The 25,301-nt window shown below is 47.0% G+C and overlaps 1 protein-coding gene across 5 annotated transcripts in view; it reads right to left on the bottom strand.

Annotated features, from left to right (window-relative positions):
• The window catches only part of LOC146206939 (armadillo repeat-containing protein 8-like), a 104,150-nt gene that overhangs the window by 27,338 nt on the left and 51,511 nt on the right, over window positions 1–25,301 (bottom strand). For 3 of the 5 annotated variants that reach the window (XM_084601518.1, XM_084602257.1, XM_084603014.1), the window contains 2 exons: window positions 13,734–13,847; window positions 11,700–11,942 (listed from right to left, as the gene is read on the bottom strand). In XM_084601518.1, the coding sequence (XP_084457644.1) occupies window positions 11,700–11,942; window positions 13,734–13,847 (357 nt within the window). The remainder of the gene's footprint in view (window positions 1–11,699; window positions 11,943–13,733; window positions 13,848–25,301) is intronic. The other 2 variants (XM_084602899.1, XM_084603331.1) reach the window with 1 other exon arrangement.

Genomic DNA, 25,301 nt, shown 5'->3' with positions numbered 1-25,301 from the left:
TTGCAAGACAGTTTCAAGGCGAGTTAGGTGGGTCGCGAAGTCGGATGAAAATACGACGATATCATCCAAGTAGCAGAGACATGTGTGCCACTTCAAACCGCGGAGAATATTGTCCATCATGCGTTCAAAGGTGGTGGGCGCATTACACAGGCCAAACGGCATGACGTTGAACTCATAGAGCCGTCGGGGGTGACAAAAGCTGTCTTAGGGCGATCGTCCTCAGCCATCGGAACTTGCCAGTAGCCAGAACGTAAATCGATTGAAGAGAAAAATTCCGCTCCATGCAAAGTGTCCAGCGTGTCGTCTATGCGTGGTAGCGGATAGACGTCCTTTCATGTGATCGCATTAAGGCGGCGGTAGTCCACACAGAATCGAATAGACCCGTCTTTCTTCTTGATTAAAACGACCGGGGACGCCCAAGGGCTACTGGAAGGCTGAATTACACTCCTACTGAGCATCTCGTTGACTTGCTCATCAATAATGCGGCGCTGAGGCTGATACACGGTAAGGGCGTTGGCGTAATGGGGCGTGCGTACCAGTATAGATGTGGTGGGAAACAGTTCATGTACGACGCAAGGATTGCTGCTGGATGTCGAAGGAAGTTCGGAATCGGTTCAGCAAGTCGAAGAGCTTGGCGCGTTGATCTGGAGCGAGAGCACTGTCGATGGCTTTGTCAAAGGCAGCAAGAGGTGATGAAGGAGACAAAGAACGAGGTGGGCTAAGGGCACTGACATTGTCGGAGATTGTGTCGGCACAGGTGGAGAAAACCGGTGGGACGGTCACAAAATTTTCTGATCGAACAGGCTCAGCATGCCCAACGCACTCGCCACGTTGCAACGTGAGTGGATAGAACGAATCGTTAGTAATGGCTAGTTCGGTGCGTCCGCTTCGTACACTAAGGGCAGCACAGGTCAGGGGAAGACAGCGTCGCGAGATGAAAAGGGAAGATGGGGTGAAGAGCACTGTACAGTCTTGAAGAGAGGGACAGTTTACAGGCACAATCGCAGCAGATGAAAGCTGGATATCAGTAGCATCCGCAACGTGGCATTTGGCTTCCCCAAGAACGTTAGCGGCGGTCGGTGCAGTGCAAAGCGAAGAAAACTTCGGCACGAGCGCAATGAATTACGGCGCGATTGCGACACAAGAAGTCCTATCTTAAAATAATGTCATGAGAGCAGTCACGGAGAACGATAAAACTGATGACGTAGAGAGCGTCCTGAATGGTGACTCGAGCCGTGCAGGTACCGAGTGGTTTGATGTGCTGAGCAGTGGCGGTGCGCAAAGAAACCCCAGAATACGGCTGAACAACTTTTCGTAACAAGCGGCACAGTCTAACGTCAATAACCGACACAGCAGCACCAGTATCTACAAGCGCAAGAGTACAAACATTTTCAATGGTAAGCTCGATTAAATTGTTCGGTGGCGAAGCAGGACTTTCACTGGTCGACGAAAGCGCAGTTCTTGCCCGCGGAACTGCGTCTAGTGGTTTTTGGCATTGGCGAGGTAGTACGGCGACGCATCGGCGACGGAGAGCGACGGCGCGGAGAGGTTGAGCAGTTGTCATGCGAGATGTGGTCAAAGTGGTCAAAAAGAAGTGGAGTGGGCAAGGAAGCAGCCATAGCAGCAGCATGGCTAACCCGCTTCTGTTCTTCGCACCACAGGCGTTCCTGTCCCTGGCGACGTGCTGTCTGCTTTCTTGACAACCTTCCGGTGCGGATACTCCCAGCTATCTACCTTTTGCCGAACCGGCATATCAGCGGGCTCACGCATGCGCCTACGTTGAAGGACAATCAGCCGTTATTGTGCCAGCAATCAACGACATCGCCTCTGCAGTGACATCACACAAGACCAAGGCTATAAAGACCCTCCAGACCGTCATCCTCTTCAGTGGGCAAGGAAGCAGCCATTGCAGCAGCATGGCTAACCCACTTCTGTTCTTCGCACCACAGGCGTTCCTGTCCCTGGCGACGTGCTGTCTGCTTTCTTGGCAACCTTCCGGTGCGGATACTCCCAGCTATCTACCTCTTGCCGAACCGGCATATCAGCGGGCTCACGCATGCGCCTACGTTGAAGGACAATCAGCCGTTATTGTGCCAGCAATCAACGACATCGCCTCTGCAGTGACATCACACAAGACCAAGGCTATAAAGACCCTCCAGACCGTCATCCTCTTCAGTGGGCAAGGAAGCAGCCATCGCAGCAGCATGGCTAACCCGCTTCTGTTCTTCGCACCACAGGCGTTCCTGTCCCTGGTGACGTGCTGTCTGCTTTCTTGGCAACCTTCCGGTGCGGATACTCCCAGCTATCTACCTCTTGCCGAACCGGCATATCAGCGGGCTCACGCATGCACCTACGTTGAAGGACAATCAGCCGTTATTGTGCCAGCAATCAACGACATCGCCTCTGCAGTGACATCAACACAAGACCAAGGCTATAAAGACCCTCCAGACCGTCATCCTCTTCAGTGGGCAAGGAAGCAGCCATCGCAGCAGCATGGCTAACCCGCTTCTGTTCTTCACACCACAGGCGTTCCTGTCCCTGGCGACGTGCTGTCTGCTTTCTTGGCAACCTTCCGGTGCGGATACTCCCAGCTATCTACCTCTTGCCGAACCGGCATATCAGCGGGCTCACGCATGCGCCTACGTTGAAGGACAATCAGCCGTTATTGTGCCAGCAATCAACGACATCGCCTCTGCAGTGACATCACACAAGACCAAGGCTATAAAGACCCTCCAGACCGTCATCCTCTTCAGTGGGCAAGGAAGCAGCCATTGCAGCAGCATGGCTAACCCGCTTCTGTTCTTCGCACCACAGGCGTTCCTGTCCCTGGCGACGTGCTGTCTGCTTTCTTGGCAACCTTCCGGTGCGGATACTCCCAGCTATCTACCTCTTGCCGAACCGGCATATCAGCGGGCTCACGCATGCGCCTACGTTGAAGGACAATCAGCCGTTATTGTGCCAGCAATCAACGACATCGCCTCTGCAGTGACATCACACAAGACCAAGGCTATAAAGACCCTCCAGACCGTCATCCTCTTCAGTGGGCAAGGAAGCAGCCATTGCAGCAGCATGGCTAACCCGCTTCTGTTCTTCGCACCACAGGCGTTCCTGTCCCTGGCGACGTGCTGTCTGCTTTCTTGGCAACCTTCCGGTGCGGATACTCCCAGCTATCTACCTCTTGCCGAACCGGCATATCAGCGGGCTCACGCATGCGCCTACGTTGAAGGACAATCAGCCGTTATTGTGCCAGCAATCAACGACATCGCCTCTGCAGTGACATCAACACAAGACCAAGGCTATAAAGACCCTCCAGACCGTCATCCTCTTCAGTGGGCAAAGAAGCAGCCATCGCAGCAGCATGGCTAACCCGCTTCTGTTCTTCGCACCACAGGTATGTAATCAGCTCTCTCTTTTCGCTAAAAAATGTGACAATAGATTCCTTTTATCGCTTCCTTGCCCAAGTGTAGTTTGTGTTGTTGCCCGCGAGTGCCTTGATTCTGCTCTTTTGTTGCTATGCTGCGGTGATGTAGAGTCAAACCCCGGTCCCAACACGCGGGCTGGCACTGGCGGAGCGACGGAGTGACGGAGCGTGAGCCCGAGCATATGAGCGAAGTGATTAAATTACTTAGACATTGACAAAAAAACGACGTGAACTCACGACTGGACAAGTGAAACTAAGCGCTGACGTCAATGCAATCAAAACAAACCAAGAAGCATTAGAAATTAAGTTGCTCGATGTATTCAACCGTCTGGAACAGGTCGAAAACACGTGCAAAACTGTGGAGGCCCTAGAACTTGATATCGCCTCAACTCAAGATACTGTCAGCCAGCTAACCTTGCAACAACATGAATTACAGGCCCGTATAGACGACCTTGAGGACCGCTCACGCCGCAACAATTTAATCTTGCAAAGTATACCCGACGAACGCGAAACCTGGGATGAAACGGAATGCAAGGTGTCTGCCGTCTTTTCAAATGCCTTTGACAACGAACTTCCCGATTCGTTCATAGAGCGTGCTCACCGCATAGGCTCATTTTCAGTGGACAGGTGTCGGCCCATAGTTGTCCGCTTCCGTTCGTTTAAAGTTCGTTCTTTGATACTGGCATCGCGATCCAAACTTAAATCTGACACCATTTCCGTGTCGGAAGATTTTTCGCCCGCCACCCGCAAAGCGCGCCAGCAGTTTACTGATTTCGCTAAAAGCCTGCCGCAATCAGCTAAGTTCCAATTGCGTCACAACAAACTTTACGTTAACAACAAATGCTACATGTGTGACCACATCACCAACAACATCAAACTGATAAAGAACTTGCCAGTTGAATCATCACATGAACACACACCTCGGCTTGCCACAGTACATGCCGAACATTCCGATAATGTCCCGTAGCATCACGTGAGGGGACGTGGACAGCCATCTAAACCACGAATATCTATCCTACTAGCTAACATGAGAAGCATTGTTAACAAGCGTGACATATTTCATTCTGTAGCTGACACTTGTAACCCAGATGTTATTGCGCTCACCGAAACCTGGCTTCATTCTAATATACGTAACACAGAAATCTTTAACGACTCATCCCTCTACACATTCTATCGCTGCGACCGCGCATCACGTCAGGGTGGTGGCGTATTACTTGCTGTTTCTAAAATAATCCGGTCATACGCACTGAACATCATTACAAACCTCGAGATTGTCTGGGCATGCATAGAACTTGGACACTTAAAGCTCATTTTCGGTGTATGCTACCGCCCTCCCGGTCATTCTATTAACTTCATCGATGACTTACACGATGCAATAAATGCAGTTTCTACTCGTCACCCAACGGCGCCTATTATCTTACTGGGTGACTTTAACTTTCCCAACATATCTTGGTCCTCTGAAGCCCCTGTTCAGAGTCCAATTTCAAGTCTAAGCACCGACTTCATAAACCTTTGTTTCACTTTTTCATTTTCCCAACTAGCATCTCAACCGACAAGAATTACCAACACTACCGCCAACACCCTTGATTTAATACTGACCACACATCCCGATATTGCCTCAAAAATTACGTACCTGCCTGGACTTAGTGACCACTTATCGCTCTCGTTTGACATTTGCGTACATACTTCACCCGCTCGCAAAATCACCAAACAGATCCGTGACTATAAAAAGGCTAATTTTCCGGCTATTAACGCGGAACTCGCTGAATTTCTTTACTTTTTTTCCGTGGGCTTTGATAACCGTTCTGTTGAAACAAACTGAAATCTCTTTCTTACTAAAATCAATGACTTGACAAATACTTATATTCCATTACGGTCTATATCTTCCCACTCAAAAGCTCCGTGGTATAACTCATACTTAAAACAACTGTCAAATAGGAAAAAGCGCTTCTACTGAATTGCCAAAAGGTCCGGCAGTCAAGAAAAATGGGAGGCGTATTACGGGGCTAACAATGCTTACGTATCTGCACTTAAAAACGCGAGGCATAATTTTCTTCATAATACGCTTCCCAACATTCTTACCACGGACCCAAAAAGGTTTTGGAGGGTGGTTAATCCAACCGATAATAACACCGTTTCTTTATTAGACGCTAATGGCCTTTTTTTTTTTTCCCGGATGAAGAATGCGCAACAGTTTTGAACTCCGCCTTCTGCAGTAATTTCGTTCAGTGTAACTACACCACATTTCCGCAAACTAAAAACTATAATTACCTAACTATGGATCCAATAATAATCAAACCCCGGGGTATTATGCAAAAAAGGCAAAAAACAACATTCGATCGTGCCGCTGCCGCCGCTGCTGAAGCGGCGCTGTCGCCGATTGTGAGATGCAAACGATTTCTTATGGCCTCCGAGATCAGCTCTGTGCGCACAAACAGGCGCGTGGGGGTAATCTCGGAGGGCATAGATTTCTTCGGCTGTCAACTCCCAATGCCGTCGTGGCATCTGTGGCGCTGTCAGCGCCTGCGATATAATCTTGAACGTTTGCTGCGCCGCATAACACACATGTAGTGCAACGAAGCCTGCCTCCTGCTATTAAAGTGAGGTAGTGCTCGGCGTCGCGAGGTTCGTAATATCCGTTTTATGCCGAACCGCGTTCGCTATGGGAAGTTAAAAATACATGTGTTTGACAAAAATATTTCGGAAGAGTTCGCTATATTCAATAATTCGTTATATGCGTGTTCGTTATATCGAGGTTTGACTGTACCATATAAACCGGAATGATTTTTTCTAAAAAAAGGCAAGCTAAAGTCGCCCTTCGTCTTATACAGAGGTCAGAATTTGAGTCCAACAAGTGGCGTGTCTGCTCACAAACAGACAGCCAAAACCGTATTGCCATCCTGTAGTTGCCGGCATTTTTTTCTTTTCGTTCCAAGCGCGTTTATCTTCGCGCGCGCTCTTTCGTTCGACTATGAGGGTATAAAATGCCTCTATAGCAATGAATAACGGCATGTGGAGGCAGTTTAGAGTGGCTTTCAAGAAAAAGTAATGTTCGCTGAAGCAAATGGCAACATGACCGCTCTCTTAGCGACAGTTCAGTGGTTCGACGTGCGGCGCCACAGACAAGATGAGCTGTTCGTATGCAGCCTCTCAAGAAATGCTGCGTAAGCAACACACTTGATGGAACTACCGTATTTACTCGCATAATGATCGCACTCACGTAATAATCGCACCCCGAACTTGCTTCCGCCGCTATTTTTGTTTTCATGTCCCGCACTGTTATAGCGGCAGCCGCTTGTTGGTTGATCTGCAGTAATCCCGCAGCGAATGCATTCCGACGAGTTCCCATCACTCCTTGATTAAAACGCGCTTTGCGGCGTTCGCCGTTTTGCAATTCGCCAGCGTTGCAGCGTGCTTTGTGGTTTTGTGTGAGTTTACGCCATTTCACCATGGGGCGGTATGCCAGTTACACCACCGCGTTCAAGCTCAAGGCTGTTGACTATGCACTGGAGCATGGCAACCGCGCTGCTGGCAGGTATTTCGGCGTCGACGAAATCAGGATACGCTATTGGAAGCAGCGCGATAATCTGATGGCTGCGAACAAGACACAGCGGGCTTTCCGCGGACCCAAAACGGGCAAGTTCCCTCATGTTGAGGAGGCGGTCCTAGAATACGTAAGGGACCTGCGCAAGGATGGTTGTGCAGTGTCATTAGAAATGATACAGACGCAGGCGTGCACAACTGCCAGGAAGCTGGAAATTGCCGCAAAGGATTTTCGCGCTAGCTCCAGTTGGATGACTCACTTTATGCGACGGAATAGACTTTCCCTGAGGCGTGGACGTCGTTGTGCCAGCGACTCCCATCCGCGTATGAAAGCATCACTTCGTCACTAGGCTTCGCGAGAAAAGCGGTTACCTCATGTCGCAAATTGGAAACGCCGATCAAACTCCACTGACGTTCAACATGCCCCGGAATACAACTGTGAACAAGAAGGGTGCTCAGAGCGTCCTCGTGAAGACGTCTGGCGCAGAAAAACAGCGATGCACCGTCATGCTTGCTGTGACTGCCGACGGGCAGAAGCTGCCACCATACATAATATTCAAACGGAAGGCTATTTCGAAGGGAAACTTTCCCCGTGGCATCCATATACGTGCACAAATGAAAGGATGGATGACTGCAGACCTGATGGTCGACTGGATTAAGACTGTTTGGGGACGAAGACCAGGAGCACTTCTGCTTCCCTCTCTTCTGGTTTTGGACAGTTTCAGGGCTCATCTTGTGGACAGCGTGCATACTAAGCTTAAAGAGCTGCGCACGGACATTGCAGTGATTCCTGGGGGTCTGACTTCGCTACTGCAGCCTCTCGAAGTGTCGCTGAACAAACCGTTAAGGACAACGTTCGAAGACTTTATGCTGAGTGGATGGTGATGGGCCAGCATGATTTGACGCCAAGCGGAAAGATCAGAAGGCCATGTGTGGAGATGCTTTGCTCGTGGATCGCAGAAGCGTGGAGCAGTATCCCCGACGAGGTAATGACCAAGAGCTTCAAGAAAACAGGCATATCGAACGCTTTGGATGGAACAGAAGATGACTTTCTGTGGGATTGCGAAGATGCTCCCAGCGACGACACTGCCGTTTCCGATGATGAGTCGCGCAGCAATGAAAGCGAGGATAGAGAGGATTCAGACTCTGATTAGAGTACAGTCAAACCTCGTTATAACGAAGTCTCATTTTGCGCGGAAATTCGTTTGTTATATCCGATATTCGTTGTAAAAGTACATACAAATTCCTACAAAAATAAAATTCTGTTCATAAACCCAAGTAAAGGCTACCCTAAAATGGAAAGCACAGAGCTGAAAAAAAAAATCATTTTTTTCTTCTTTAAAGCGTGGTATAAGCACGCGAAAACTTACCCTTCATTTTGCACTGCCAAGCAAAAATGAGCACACAAATCGGGATTTAGGCCACGCAGAACTGATTTATTTAAAAAACGACGTAATCTTCATTTGGCGGCACTTCACACTATTCGATAGAATAAATTTCTCAGCGAAATCGACACTGTGCAGCGCTTTCCCAATGTCAGCTGATTTGGAAACAGGTAGGTTCTCAAGGTACCTTCTCAATTTCCTCGCCTCATCGGCGGCCTCGGTGCTGCTGAGAGCTCGATCTTCACCTTCTTCTTCACTCTCATCGATGCTCGTAGCATCATCTGCAGGAAGCAGCTGATCGACAATTTCTTGGTCGGTCAATTCGCACGCCACAGCCAGGTTGTCATCGGCAGCAATAAAGTCCTCGAACGTAACATTCGGAACCGCCAGTTGACGCCATGTCGTCTCGTCGAAATTGTCCGCTTCACCTTCAGAATCGTGGGCGTCGTTGGGCTCAGTCTCGCTGGTGGATGGGGCTAGGCCAGCATCAACAAAGCAATTTCTTATTGTCGACTGTGCCACTTCGTTCCATGCACCGTACAGCATGTCCAGCGTAGTTTTGAGGTTTATGGCCGTTGATATGCCCCTGTCTATGTCAAATACGAGCTGCGTAACCAATCGCTTTCAATAGCAGCATTTTAGTGAGCGAATGATGCCCCTGTCTAATGGCTGCAGCACTGAGGTCAAGTTTGGCGGCAAAAAAACTAGGCGGACCGCTTCAAGTGGTACAGACACCTTATGGGCAGAGCAGTTGTCCAATATAAGGAGCACTTTCCTGCGCTGCTCTGCCATGTCTTTGTCCAAGGCCTTCAGCCATGCTTCAAAGAGTGACGACGTCATCCACGCCTTTTTGTTCGAGCGATAGTCCGCTTGGACATTCCAGGCGTTGCGCAGGCACCTGGGGCGAGCAGATTTACCAATAACAGTTAGCCGCCTTTTATCTGGTACGAACTGTGCCTCGGCACAGTTCGTTCTTCGCAACGAGTGACCTTTCCGGGAGCAGCTTAAAAAAAAGCGCAGTCTCGTCCACGTTGTAGACATCGCGCATCTCGTAGCCATCCAGTTGCATGCGGAAGCTTTCTGCCTACTTCTCGCAGTTCTCTACATCAACGGCTGCTTCTTCGCCCGACAAGGTGTGGCAAACAATCTGGTGGCGGTCTTTAAATCACTGCAGCCAGCCACTGCTTGCATAGAAGTCATCGTGGCCTAAAACGCAAGCGAGACTTCTTGCCTTCATTTGAAGCACGGCACCAGACACAGGCAGGTTGCGCACTCTAACGTCCTTGAACCACGCGAACAAGGCATCTTCAACATCCTGGTGGTGACAATACCTGACGCGCTTCCTGTCGTTCTTCACGGCGCCTGCAGAGTGCACGTTTTCTATCTTCTGCCTTGCGCTCAGTATGGTTGACAGAGTGCTAGGCGCAACGCCGAAGTCTGCGGCAATCTCTTTCTTCTTGCGCCCGCTGTCGACCGCCCTGAATATTCTTATCTTTGTTTCAAGAAAAACTGCTTTGCGTTTCGGCGCCGCCATGCTGCAAGACGACGGCACGACCTCGAGGAAAGTGAGCACACATGCGGGTCGGCAAAAAGTAGGGGCAGGGGCATGCGGGCGGTGGTTCGATCACGTGCCGGTCACATGCCAGGCAGCCGTTGATGTTAGATTCATTCGCGGTCCCTAGATGGCGTGGCGTGCGAAAGCGCGGGTAATTCAAACACATTTTAGGTGGAGGCGATTGATAAAACCGAAATTTAGCGCTTTGAAAATTTTTTTTTTTTTTTCCTTCTTTGCGGATTTTGAGTCGTGTGAATACGAAATATGCTTCGTTATAACCGATTTAGTGTCAAATTTTCAGTTTTTCATTTCGTTATACAGATAGAACTCCCATATAAATAAAGCACAGCCAACCAAACTTTGCTTTTACTTCGTTATATCCGATAATTCGCTGTATCCGTGTTCGTTATAACGAGGTTCGACTGTACTGATGAGAAAAAATAAATGGGCATTGTGCAGTTCATGTGATACTTAATGTGAGTGTTTATTGCGAAGGTAAGCCTTACTCAACTTTTATTTTTGGTTGTAATCGAGATATATGTTCTAAGACGTCTGACCTGCAACTTGTTTGCGTTTTCGGTGCTCAAAAATTTTTTGTGGAAAATTTACCCCGCGTAATGATCGCACCCCAAAATTTGCGTCAGTTTTTTTTTTTTTTTTTAAAGTGCGATCATTATGCGAGTAAATACGGTAGATGACACACTCTGGGAGGTGGTGAGCAGCAAAGAGTCGTAGCTTCGGTGATGCAGGGACACAGTCGATTAAAATATATGCTTTTTTTTTCTTGTTTTATTTTTCGGGGTTGACCTATTACGATACTTATTGTGCGCCTAGCATAATGCCATGCACAGCAGATGGTACACAATATGTTCAACATTAAAAGAGGCCATCAACGCAGTTGGGTTGCTGGCGCACATAGTAGCAAGAGATTCCACAATTTCTTCCTGATGCGCCGGAGTCTCTACAAACCAAAACTTGTAGAAAAGCAAGGTACTCGCATCGTGATCTCAAAGGCCAGGGTTCAAATTTTCTTGCTTCTTTTTAAAGTATCCGTGTCACTTTAAATCTTTATCTTGCACAATAAACTGATATACACAATCTGTATAAATTTTGTACCAAATTTTGCAATAGGGAGGTGCACTTTTAAACCGATGCACGTCGAAAAAGGAAACTGTGTACGCATTTTGCCTAGCGTGATGACTTTCAGACCTTGTGCATCACATACTTGTGAGAATGTTTCTCTTCCTCAGTGCAGTGAAAGAGCCTCACAGGTGATCAAGAGCCGCCTCTTCATAGCGGAGACCACAACGCAGCTACTAGGCTGCCTCCCATAGGATCGGTGACAGCACCGCGTATTCAGGACAATCCCGCTAGTTTTCTCCCCCAGTTTCCATACAAAAGGTTGTGCTTTTCTCGCTTTCTAAAGCTTTCCTCACGCAAAAAGGAGTGAGCCAAACAACAGCCTTTCTTGCAAGCTCGGCTAGATGATTTGTAATGGCAATATACGACGCAGCCACGAGACTTGTTTTCCAAGGCGAGAAGGAGAAGAGCCAAGTGATTGAGCGCAACTGTGGAGGCTAGAGGGAAGTGCATGTGCAGTTCCTTAGTGGGCTGCTTTTCATTCACTAAAGGTATCTTTGAAAGGGAAGCTACCCCTCTGGTGTGCATTTTGCCCTGACAAAGAAAACTAATGGTTTGGTTACAGTGCGGTAGAGTGTGGATTTTTGCCGCGATGTGCATTATAAGCGGTCTAGGTAAATATTTGGCAGCGCTGATTAGGAGGGTTCCTACACACCTGCTTAATGGAGAGCAAGTTCCGGAGCAGGCCGAGGGTCTTCATGAGCACGCTGACGTCGGGGTCAGAGAGGAGCCTGAAGACCTGGTCAGTGCCAAGGGTGGAGAGGATTTGGGACTTAATCTTCTGGTCTGCCTGGAAGGCCATGTTCATGAGAGCCCAGCAGCCGTTGAGCCGCAGGGCCGGCTCGTCTCGCCGCGTCAGGCCGCACAGCAGCTCCACAGCCCCACACTCCAGGATGGGCTGCAGCAATTCAGGGAGGAAATTTTGACCACTGACATCAAGCGCCTTCTTTTATTTAGTTAGTTAAAACTTACAAAAATATCTTTGAAAATCCTTTTGTTACTTCGCTGTAGGTGGCTTGGCTAGTACCAGGCTAGACTGGAGACGAAACTACATGCCAGATGGCATAGCATGTAAATACAGAAGGCTCCACAATCTTTGTAAGCGGACTAATGATGCTTAATGGCTGAAAGAATAAGCCGGTTGTAGCAGGCTTTTAATTATCCGGTCAATTTTACATAAAAAATTATGCGACTACAGAAAATCTTGGAATTATTGAGTTTTTACTGAATGCACGGTTCACACATTATTCTGGACCTAGAGGTGAATCTAATCAGGAACCTCAGCCTTTAACACGTTGGAAAACCCGGCACTTAAGCTCCCTTTTGAATCCTCTCCAATGTGCCAAGGCCAATGTGAGAGCATTCTAAGGGTAGTTCAAAGTTTAGGGGAAACCCCCAAAGTAGAATTTGTAATAAGGCAGTGATTACTACTCATTGGCACCCATTTACATGCAACCATACAAAGGAAAGCTATGAAGCTTTATTTTTTTTTTTTCTTAAATATGTACAGTTTTCCTTTGCAGCCACCAATGTGTAATTCTAATGGTACTTTTTGTGGCGATGTGTAAGGCCGCCATGGTTCTCAAAAGCCTCAAGAAACCACAACAGCCATCAAACATCACAATCGGGTGACACTGCTCATGCATAGACCTTTCCTGGGATTAGTAAGCATTTGTTTAAAACAAAAATGCACAAGACTACAGTCACACCTTTCAACTGGCTTGCTCTGGCAGCAGTACGGCTAACACCAGCATCAGAAAGAACTGCCCCTTCAGTTGTCCTAATGCGTGCATTGTGGCTTGCCAAGATTATGGGGGTTATTCTTGATATAACACTCCTAGGCACAGAAGTCTCCTTCTAGCCCTAACAGTTAGAGCTGGGACCCCAAACACGCGGCGCGAGAAGTCATAATTGTGGTGGGTTCGGGCCAGAGGGGACAAACACGAGTTGCGTACTCAATCAGGCTTTATTTTTCCCAAGTACACGGGGCAAAATAAACCAAACACAACCACTGTAGCGAGCAAACATCCCACTCGCGTACGTGTTTGAAAGCAAACCGCCAAAAGGGGAAAGCATACGCGAAAAGAGGAACGTTCTACTCAACTGGCGCGGCTTCGCGCTCATGGCCAGCAGCGGTCAGTGCATACTGGGCAATTGAGGTGACGGCAGCAGTCGGCAGAAGTCTGAATCTCGCGCATGCATGATCACCCGCCGAAAGACCCAAGAGAGGCCGTGGAGAGGAGGCTAAGCTAGGAGGGAAGAGGGAAAGCTGCCACGGTGTCACTCCGGAAAACTGGGAGGCAGTGGGGGTGACAAGTGTGCCCTCCTCTCACCATCCTTCCTAACAGCACGCGCGGCCATTATTAGGCAGGGGATTCATGTGTATCCCCACATCCCCCTCCTGCGGCTAAGTAGTAGTTGCGTTCACCCAGGGATATACTGAGTGGGGCCGGCTAAACGTTTAATTTTTAAACCCATTTAGAAAAGCAATATACAAAAGCTGTAGAAGGCCATGGGTGCCGGAAGGCGGGGCCAATGACCACCGCAGCCAAGGGTGCAGCAACCGTCAGTCAGCCAGGGCTGGGGAAGTGAGGGCGGCGAGCAGGCCAAAGGCAATTACGAACTCCGTTGTCTCGCTGCATGACTTGCAGTAAGAGCTCATTGGTGGAACAGCATGCTCTTCACTTGCCTCTTTTCCTCTTGGTCGCCGATGCAACAGAGAGCGTGCACAGCGGGATGCCTGGTGAAGCATTGGCTGCGGGTCTTGAGTGGCACCCAGATGGCCCCTTTGCATCAGCTTTCGCTGTGGTAGACACAAGCGCAAGTTTCACCAACTCCAGCTCGCTCCGTGGCCGACCAGAAACTATTTTATAGCGAAAGCAATACTGCTAGCACTTCGAGCCTTTGGCGTGTCGTGGCGCCTCCATACATGACCTTTCACGTGACCGTGTGACGTCACGCCAGACCAAGAGACGGGGCCCCAGCTCGCGCCATCGGATGGTGGCGGTGAGTTCTTACAGGAGCCGCAGCGGTGATGTCACGCCATTTTCCCGTGACCGTGTGACGTCACGCCAGATCGAGAGACCGGGCCCCAACTCGCGCCATCGGATGATGGTGGCGAGTCCATACACGGGGCTGTGGCGCAGCCGAGAGAGGGCGCTTGCTGTTTGTGATGTCACGCTAGGAGGATAAATGGGGTTGTGGCTCGGCTCCTCGCAGTAGTCGGGGCACAGCCTTAGGGTATGTCGGATGCGTATAAGGCGTATAGCGCCCATTAAAATGGGCAAACAAGAAGTGAATTAAGCTACTAGAAGCAACCAGAAGCAACCAACAGCAGCATCCGTGCTTTCACATTACTCCAATGTAGATTCTGCAGTGCTCTAATTTTATTTCTTGGAGGCCTGCTTTTGATGGCGACAGCAGGCTTTGGGTCCAGGAACGTGGCCACTGCTCCTGGCTGGCTGCAAGGCTATTTTTTCCCTAGTAGCTTTTTTGCAGTAGCTTTCGCTGTGGTAGAAACAAGCGCAAGTTTCACGAACTCCAGCTTGCTCCATGGCCGACTGGAAACTATTTTCCTTGGTGGCCTGCTTGATGGTGACAGCAGGCTTTGGGTCCAGGAACGTGGCCACTGCTCCTGGCTCGCTGCAAGGCTATCATTTCCCTAGTTACTTTTTGCCCTCTACACTGTTCATTTGAAATCTACTCCTACTCGGTCTTTTCCAAAGAGAAAGCGCGTGCTTGCTCTGGGAGCAAAATGCACTGAACATTGAAGAACACTCCGTCCATACCCAGCGAAATTAATTACTCCGTGCGCATTGGTCCGAGTTATTTCTGCCATGGGCGCAAATTGTAACAAGGCGCGATGCTCTAATGTTGACCCTGGCCTCTCGCTGCAGCTGGGTGCTGGGGGCGGAGAGCATCCTCCTCGGGCCATGCAGCGGTGCACTTTGTCTAAAGCCTCCACCACCTTCACTTGCAGCCCTGTGTTCTTAACGTAGCAACCATGGCATTGCGAACTTAGAGCAAGTTCTAGGCGTTTGACAACTTCACTAGGCAGTAAAATGATCTCTAGGCAGTGAAATTACACGAAGCAAGTCTTAGGGCATGCCCAGTGATACACATCGTGTGGTATAGCTCATCTCTGTATTACCAACCTCATGTGTATCCTTGTGAGGATTGTGGAAGGTGCCATCGGAGTTTAGCAGGCAGGTATCAAACGCAGTACAAGTTGTATTTGAGCACCCAGCAATACCAGCCCACCCTTAGGACTCTCCCAGAGCCCTTGTCGACAAAAACGGATCCTACCGCTGTTCCTCCTAAAGCTCTCTTGGGCTAACTAGGCTCCTCACTGCACTTATGCAATTCAAATGGTCACCACTTGTACCGAAAGAAGAGTTCTCTGAGGCTGCGAGCTATTGTGACCAACTGGCTAAGGGGCATGGCGGAGATGATAGTAATGTTACTTCTCATGCCATCAACACACAATAATGCATACGCTACAAAGTTGTCCGCCCTCCCGCAGAGCATGGTAAGGTGAAGACACTAAGAGACCCTGCTGTAGAGCAGTGACCTCCTGCTCGTGCGGTAATAAGAGTTAAGGTGGTTTTACTTTGCTGCCGTTGTGCAATTTACCACTGCAGTATTAGAAGAGACTGAAAGCCAGTCCTGCTAACTGCCATGGTTAGTCTGTGTGTTGATAGTCAGGATACACACAGACACTCGATTTGTCACACCTCTAGCCCCACGTAGGGCACCAAGAATATGGGGGTTACTCTTGAAATAACACTCCAAAGGGGGCTAGGCGCGGAAGTCGCCTTCTAGCCCCAGCGTGCCAGCCCTTGCAGTCAGAGCTGGGACCCCCAATCCGCAGTCGCCACTGTGGCAGGTTCGGGCCATAGGGGACAAACACGAGTTGCGCACTCAAGCAGGCTTTATTCTGCCCAAGAACACGACAAAATATAACACTCAAATACAACCGTCGCAGCGAGCGAACGTCCCGGTCGCATATGGGTGTGAAAGGAAACCCTTGAAACGGGAAAGCACACATGAAAAGGTGAGAGTAATGTTCTGAGCACCTGGCCTGACTTGGCGCTCACGGCCCGCAGCGGTCAGTGCATAGGATGACCGGGCGATTAAGGTTCTCCGTGGCAAAAAGACTGAACCGCGTGCACGATCACCCACTGAAAAACCTAAGAGAATTGAGAGGCGCATTTCTCCCAGGATCGTGCAGAAGAGGTCTCATGGCTATGCAAGGAAGAAAAAGGGAGAGCCATCCTCTTTAACAGTACACGCGTAACCTCAAATGATAATTATGCACGCCGTTATAAAGGGGGGGAGATTCATGTGTATCCCCACAAAATAAGCTACCAAGACCATGATGCTGACCCTGACAAAAACAGTACCTGGTCTGCATGCATTGCAACAGGGGATGAATGCAAGTCCTGTGTAGAAGGCCCTGTTGCACATGAATCGCCATGTGATATTCGGCCGCTAAATATTTATTTTTATCTCACCTGTTCCAGAGACACATGAAGGATGAAAGCAATACCATAATGCACTACAACACTGTTAAGTGTACAAGCAGCTATTATGTCTATTCCCATTTGTATGTAATTGGCAATGTTGGAAAGCTCTAATTGCATTTCTTAACACTTCAACTCTTTGTGCAGCCTTAAAGCGTAAGCTGGCACTCCAGTTTTTAGTTAGTACCCTTCGCTGCATTCGAGTATTTGTGGAAGAGGCATGTCGTAGGTCTCTTATTTGTGCAAATAATGCGGTTTTGAGCAGGCTGAAACATTGGTCCACGTGTAACTCCTTTGCGATGGTCTCTATGTCCTGACTGGGACATTTATTGACCTTCCCATTTTTATGTAATTGGCAACCATTTGGTTGGAAAGTTCTAATTGCATTTCTTTATATTTGCAGGCTGTCTGCGAAGTGACTGCAATACATTAAAACAGGACTTGTGTAAAGTAGCCCAGTGGTGTGAGAATCGGGGAATGCATGTTAATTTCAAAAATCGGTACATATGTGTTTCACTAAAAAGAAGGTTCCCATAATTTCACTTATAATAAAAATAGTAGACTGATTTCAGTGTTGGAATTTAAATATCTTGGTGTATATTTAACCAGTGCAATGTCTTGGCATCATGACAGGGATTTCGTTACTGCCAAAGCCAGTTGTGTTTTCCACTTCCTGCGACGCAACGCTAAACTTTTTCCGTTAAAGACAAAAGAACTGCTGTATAACACAAATGTTAGAAGCATATTTGAGTATGCTTGCACAGTCTGGGACCCGAAACTCTTGACTGATATTCAAAAGCTAGAAAGAGTTCAGAATTTGGCCGTTCGTTTTGAATAACTATGGGCAATATTTTAGTTTAACGAGCACGAAAAAAGCTTTGGGTTGGGACACACTTAGGAAAGTTCTGCGTTTAAAACTATTTCATAATATATTTCATTCAAGAACTGGAATAGGCAGAAAAAAATATATAGTCAACCCTGATTATGTGTCTTTACAGAGAGATCATTCACTTAAATAATACTCAAAATGTCTTTTTTTCCCCAAAAAGATTTCGGAACAAGCTGCCAGAGAAAGTGGTGTCCCTATTATCAAATGAATCATTCGTGTCCATGCTGTGACCTTTTTTGAGTAAAATAATTTTGTGTTCTTTCTGTCTCAATGTTATCTTTTTTTGTAGCCACCTGCACGCGCGGTGGAATTTGCGCACTTTTTTTTCTTTTTCAAATCCCCCACTGTAATGCCAGGCAATGGTACTGTGGGTATGATGATAAATCAATAAAACCCTTGGGTGTAGAAACTACACTTGACGCTACTGTGTCCTAAAAATGTCTAATTACTGTCTGCCGGGTGAAATTATTTTAGTTTTTGGTGCATCCTTTTTGCCGACATGAAATTGTCATTGTGGTCGCTACTCACGTCTTCCAGCTTTGAACCACATAAAAACGGCCACATGCCCTGGTCTGAAATTTATCAGTAAATTTTTTCTACTGCTGAGTCGACCACTCGAGACTGTGTCGAAAAACATTGAATGTTTAGAGTCCCTTTAAGAAAAAACTGTGCATGAAAAGGCACCTTTGGCATGCAGGTTGATAAGGTCAAAACACTCTCAATTGTTTCAGACAAAGTGTGGCTTGCAATATACTATACACGTGGCCATCGTGCTCCTACCAACACAAGGAGGTACCTCTTACAGCAGACACAAAGTGGTCACAGATAATGCCGCAACCATGATGTGATTTGCATTGGCCAATACGCAGAGCTCTATACGACGTTCAGAGCGGAGGAGGCAGTAACACCAAAAACTAGCAGATTGAGAACTCCCGCTATTTCACCCACGGCAACAAAAGTGTTGCACTGTTGATTGGGAAGCCTCATGATAAGCTCCAAGCATTTTGATCAACTTCTGACATGCCTGTGCTTACGATTTTCAGTACAGGCACTGATTTATATTAAATTTCACTGTTTTTTCTTGTGCATACACTTTCCACCTACAGCCACAGCAAGAAGTGCGTGTCCAAGAAAATTGTTTATTCAACATAGACCTGGCGGAGATTTCTTTTTACATAACTGATACACGAGCCACCAAAGAGTACGCAAAATACATAAATGAGCATTCTACAGTCAGATACAATACTCAAGTATGCACCAACCGCAATACACAATTCCTCTGTGACAGAAAGGCTTTTATGGCCACCCAAATAAAAGGCTAACAATTACAAGAACTGCCTCAGGGTTGTTTGATGTAGCCAAACATAAAAAACTGATTCTGCTTACAGTTTGGTGAAGTAATACACACTACTCATAGTTAGCAATGCTAAGTCATACCCTGCTATAAGGAGGAAAATCACTCCTCCTCTCTGGTATGTGGGGACAGCAGGGATACTACCCAGAAAGCATTTTGCATCTAAGCTGCTTGGCAGTTTTTATATATATCTTGTACCCCTGTTCATTACCACAGCTAAGGAGCTAGCAAAATCCTTCTTTTTTTCCTTTGTTGTAAGATAGAAGGTGCAGCATAGGCACAGAACACCTACCTCACGTGCAAGAGAACCGTGGCACGAATCCCCGCGCAATTCTCCATAGCATTAAAAACAAAAAGAGGAAGGGAAAAAGGAAGGGAAATTGCATAAACAGGTTTGGCATGCAATCTGCATTGGCAAACCTTATACTGACGGAGCAGCCAGAGGGCCTGGTAAGGAGTGTCCATCTAAGGTCGACGCCCAGAGTTACACTCGGCCAAAACAAAATCCTCCTTTGCGGAAGGACTTTTGTTGCACCACAGATGAGAAAAATATCAACATATTTCCCTCGAGTGCAGGAAGAACAAACAAATAAGAGGCAGGAATCGAAACATATGCGTACTCAGCCGCCAACATTCTACGCTGTTGTTGCCAAGATTCAATATTGAAATCAAAATCCAAGAATGCAACAGCATCTTCTAAGCTGCTGCTATTAACAGCATCCAAAAACTCTGCTCCAGCGGCAAATAAATTTGCCTGAAACAGTTTTTATGCGAGCGAGCGCAGTTCCCGAAGTTGATGCCAGGTTGGGAGCGTTCCACACCGCAAGCTCAACTTCAAAGCCGTTTGAAAAATAGTCTCCATGCGGAAAAAATACAAACCACGCAGAAAACAAAAATATAGTGTTTCAAGTACAAACTAGATGCTGCAGCAAGTCCGTTACGAAGCTGGCGACGCGAAATTTGAACTTTCGAGTTTTTCAATCATCGGTGATCGAATTACAGTGATGTGGTAACAAAAGAGTTAAACCCCGCAAACCAAACCAAACAGATTTGTTAAGAATGGCGAGGATATTGTGCTAGAAAAGCTGGCCTCCCTGTATATGCAATGGATGGTGATATCGACGGTACCGGAATCATCGAAGAACGCAAACATTATCTTTGTTCCTGAGAAAGAGGATGCAAATTACTTGAAAAATTATAGACCAATCAGCTTACTATTTGTTACGTGCAAGGTATTTACTAAGGTAATCATTAATAGAATCAGGGCAACCTTGGACTTATCATCAAAAGGGTCAAGCAGGTTTTCGGAAAGGATACACTAGTATCGATCATATCCACACTATCAACCAGGTGATAAAAAAGCTCTAAATATAACCAACTGTGGCGGTGGCACGGCTGCAGCGGCACGTGTGGCTATAAAAACGACGTGGTGTGCGCTTGGTGGTGTTAGCGTGACAGGTGCTACGGTTCGAACACCGCGGGCGTTGCCTTGGTGTTGTGTGCAGCGATGAAGCGATGTGACGGCTTCGGTCCGCCATATCGCTGTTCATCCTCTCGGCAAGCTCCAAGGAAGCGATGACTTCGGTTCGCCGCCGGCCCGCATGCTCCTTCGACTGCATGACCTGTGGAACCCTGGCCAGCTGTGCTCCGGACCAGCGTCTCCGCTTGTTCTCAGCGCCGACTTCGATCCGCGAGTGGCACGAGACACTGTGAACGCGCCTGCGCACTAGGCCAAAAGTTCGAACGCTGTACTCTGGAGTTGTTCCTCGTCAGACATTTCTCGCGTCGCCACTGGAATGGTTGTGCTCTAGTCCCCCGGTTAAGGAGAGGTGACGTCCTTGTTATAAAGGCATCTGTCTGAGTGTATTCAGTGGTGTCTTTTTTGACAGATGCGGTGAACCACCACACCAACCCCTATACATAGCATGCACTGATTACGAAAAAGCATTTGACTCAGTCGAAACCTTCGCAGTCATGCAGTCATAGCGAAATCAGGCTGCATATAATGCGACAGTAGTGGAAGATATCTACATGGCTGCACAGCAACCATAGCTTTGCATAAAGAAAGTAATAATATCCCCAGAAGGAGAGGCGTAAGGCAAGTAGACACGATCTCCAAAGTACTATTCACAGCTTGCTTAGAGAAAGTATTCAGGGAATTAGAATGGGAGCAGTTAGGGATCAGGGTTGATAAAGAATACCTCAGTAATCTGCGATTCACTTATGACATTGCCTTGCTAAGTAACTCAGGGGATGAATTGAAAAGAATCATTGATACTTTAACCCTTTCGCTGTAGGGCGTTTCTGGCCGTGACCCACCCCCAGTGTCGGCTTGGTTTCAGGGAACTAGCATATCTGGGAACGAGCATAGCGATTTATTTTTGATTATAATTGCTATACAAATAACATAGTCAGCGGAATATGCACATTTCAGTGTTCTGTAGGTGCTGTTAATGAACATCATCATCATTATCAGTCTGATTAAAAATGAGATAAATGAGGATAATATGAGAAAAAAACTGCTCGTTACTTCTCTAGAGACCGAATCCGAGCTCGACACTCGTGTTTATAATCAAAAGAGCCATCGCTCCAGTCCACAGTTGAAGGTCCAGCGCGGTCAGCTATCCGAAAGTAACCACGCGCACAAAGGGTGTACTTAGGGTAGCCCGCATAACGGAGATAAACGGCATGTTATGAAATCAAGATGACAGAGAGAGATGGACAGAGGCTAAAACAGCCTCCTTTTCTGCTGCTAGCCGCAAGCAAGAGCGTGGCAAGGGAGAGCGAAAGCAGCTATCTAGTCATGTGTCGAGAGGCAATGGCCCGAGCCCTTGAACATGACGCGTCGTAGTAGACACGCCAACAGAATAAAAATAAAAGCCTGCAAACTTGCGGAATATGGTAGAATAACCCTTGAACCCGTTACCGCATGCAAGCGCTGCGAAATCGCTTAGCGCTATATAGTAGCTTTCGGGGAGCGACTGCGCCCCCAAGCAAAGAAGGTGGAGGAGGTGGGCACGGTCGCTCCATACTCTCCAGTATATACGTATCAACGCAACACGGGGCAAAAATACGAACTTGCAGAAAAATTTGACAGATGGCGCAGCCTGTCGAAGTGCGCCAACTTCGCGCTCAGGCGCGTAGTTTTGAATGCACGATAGAGAATGTACCGGTACGTCGGTGACACTGTCGGGGCGAAGCGCGAAAATGTACCGGTACGTTCGTGACAGCAAAAGGGTTAATAGGAGAAGAAGAAAGGTAGACCTAAAAATTAATATGCAGAAGACTAAGTTCATGTTCAGCAGGTTTAGGGAAGGAACAGGAGTTTACAATAGGCAGTGAAACACTGGAAGTGGTAGGCGAGTATGTATAGTGTCTAGGACACATAGTAATTACAGATCTGGACCATGAAAGGGAAATAACCAGGAGAATGAGATTAGATGGAGTGCATTTGGTAAGTGCTCGCAGATGATGACTAGCAGCTTATCGGTACCACTCGAGAGGAAAGTTTGTAACTGCTGTACCTTACATGTACTCACCTATGGGTCTCAAACGTGGAGGCTAACAAAAGGGTTATACTTAGGTTGACGACAACGCAGAGGGCTATGGAACGGAAAATGGTAGGTGTAACTTTAAGAAATAGGAACCAGGCAGAGTGGGTCAGAGAAATAACTCATGCAAACGACACTCTAGTGGAAAACAAAAAGAAATAGGCATGGGCGGGGCATGTAGTACGAAAAGAGGATAATCGATGGTCGCTAAGGATGACAAATTGGATTCCAAGGGAAGGAAAGCGTAACAGGGGCGTCAGAAGGTTAGATGGGCAGTTGAGGTTTAAGAAGTTCACCGGGGTCAAGTGGATGCAGCGAGCACAGGACCGGGTTAGTTAGAGTAATATGGGAGAAGCCTTTGCCCTGCAGTGGGTATAATCCAGTTGACAATGATGAAGAGGATTAACAGTAGTGGTATGCACGTGTACCGTTGTTCCAGTAGCAACTTTTTTAATTGGGCGAAAACGAGCGACCTCTAAATTTCGACCATACACCGAAAGTGTTTCGTCTTGGCAGCCTTTCACACGAGTTCCAAACACTTTGTTGACAGAGAAGGGACAGAAAAAACTGAACACCTGTGCTACAAGCAGCCGTTGGGCAACAAGTGGAAGATATTATTTGCGGCAAAAATTTAAGAGCTTCTGGTTGGCAAAGAAAAACTACCTTGCTGCAGTCATTTGATATATATGAAGGCATGAAAGGACATGCATGTCCCACTTGAAGAGAATGATGTTGTAAGCTAATTATTCAGTAAAAACAGCATTAAATATATATTTATATATTTATTTTTTCTGAGAACCCGCAACATTTTGCTGCCGATAGTAATTGTGAACTGTGGCCATGGGAACAACAGCCATTGCTTAAAACAAATGACCTATAAAATAATTATTCATAAAAGCAGCTTTCGCTTGGGTCATTTCTGGACATTACTTTATAAGGTCCATAAAAATCAGCATGATGGCAGCATTTGATGAGCCAGTCACATAAATTCCAAGATCGTGCCGGCAAACCGGACTCATCCAGCCAAAGCTGAGTGCAAACAGCCTATGGTATGGAACAGCTTTGTTGCCCAACAACAGCGTCATAGGGTAGACCAAAATGAATCTACAGAAGTCCACACAGTAGCCGCTCAAGCGGTAAACAGAGTATATGCACCATCGGTAGGCACAACAAATATAGCACACTGCTCCTAACCATGTCCTGAAATGGCTTGCTTGCTTTCTCTGGTCGTTATGGTAGCCCAGGGATAAAAAGTAGATTGACAGCTGCCCTGCATTGCTTGCTTCCCTGCTTTCGCATTCCTCTCTGTACCACATAAAAGTTACACACAAATCAGGCTTGAAGTCCTAAGCCGACCCGATCAGGTGCATAATTTCCTTTGACTGAATGGCTGCTTTAGTAGAGTATAAATTTCATACTGACACCTTTCTTTATTCTTTTTTCCGCAAGCAATTAAGGAATAAAACATGTTACCCGAGGATGTTGTTGGCTCTGAATCTCTGCATATTTTCTTTCTAACCTGCCGTAACCATTTTTTTTTCCAAACATGATAATCTAGCGTTTGAGTACTACTTTAAAGAAATATTACTTCACCTGTACTCATGTTGCGTCACTATATACTTTGACATTACTGCGCATGATGGCTACTCAATTTTCAACGTTATTCCATAGTGGTTATATAACTCGTGACGTGTCACTAATTAACTATCATGATGTACCCCAATCTTGCAACAGCCTCTTCAGTATGTTCAAAATAAATAAATAAAAAATAATATTTTGCCTTCCAATTGGGTACTTTCAAAGCTCAAAAATTTGAATGCTCCGAAATGCTAGTGTTCACTGCTGATCTCCTATGGCACAGATGCACTACAGCATTCTTCTCAACCTAGCAAGGCAGAAAAAATATTTGCCATCAAATATAATGCGTTTGCCCAAGTTTCCGCCTTAATAAGTATCATTTTTAGTACCCTGTCTTTTACAAGATGTAATCATTCAACCACATCGGAGTTTTTTCTAGGAATCTCACCATCTAGGATAGATGCAAGCCCAAATGTGGACATCACCTGTGGGCGCCAACAATGAAGCCATGTGCCAGCAAAGTCATCTAAGACACGTTACACAACTGTGAAAGTGGAAAAGGCCCCAAGTTCTGTACACTTCAGTGGAGCAACTATAAAAAGGACTTCAAGTAAAGCCACAGAAGGGAAGGAGCATTTCCGAAGGCGTCAGTGATGCATTAAGCTACTAGTAGCGGATGAGGAAGGTCGTTTTGTGGTCATGCCTGTACGAAGAAAACAAAAGTATGACATTAACTAACAATTTCATTACCCCGAACATGACGAACTGCAAAGCAAAACGACGGGTGTTAAGGTTGTGTGAAGGGACAATTTGGGCCAGAAAATTGGGGAAAGTGAGAAATGGTGCTCGGCAGTTTCTTCACCGCGAAAGCACATACAGATGACCTACCACTGAGGACGACTGTAACAGAAAAGGGGTCATTCTTTCTAGATTCCTGGAAGAGAAATTAAGTGTCCTGAAAGTCAAGGACCTTTTCTTGGTTCCCAAATCTAATGAGCTAGTGGACTATGTTAAGAATCACGAATAATGTTTGGAGTTCAATTTTGCTTTTTCCATACATCCTTTTTATTCAATGCCACAGGGGGAAATCACGACCCAATTGCTTTTCAGAATGCTATTGGCATGTCAATCCTTTTAAACCTGGTTTCGTTTCACTTTTTCATTGACTGTTGTAAAGCATGAAGGTGCAGAATATGTTCAGAAGGATGGCATATGCACTGGTTCCTGCATCGCCCCAGCACTCAGTGACGTCTTCTTAGCCTATTGTGACCAACGTATTGTTGTGCGGATGAACAGTGACAAATGAAACGCATATTTAGATGTGTTGACGACTACCTCATGGTAATGAACCAAGAAAAGTTTG

This window comes from Amblyomma maculatum, chromosome 1 (genome assembly GCF_055883805.1).
Source record: "Amblyomma maculatum isolate TAMU_Amacu chromosome 1, ASM5588380v1, whole genome shotgun sequence".
NCBI lineage: Eukaryota > Metazoa > Arthropoda > Arachnida > Ixodida > Ixodidae > Amblyomma > Amblyomma maculatum.
This window is presented reverse-complemented; position numbering and strand designations above follow the sequence as displayed.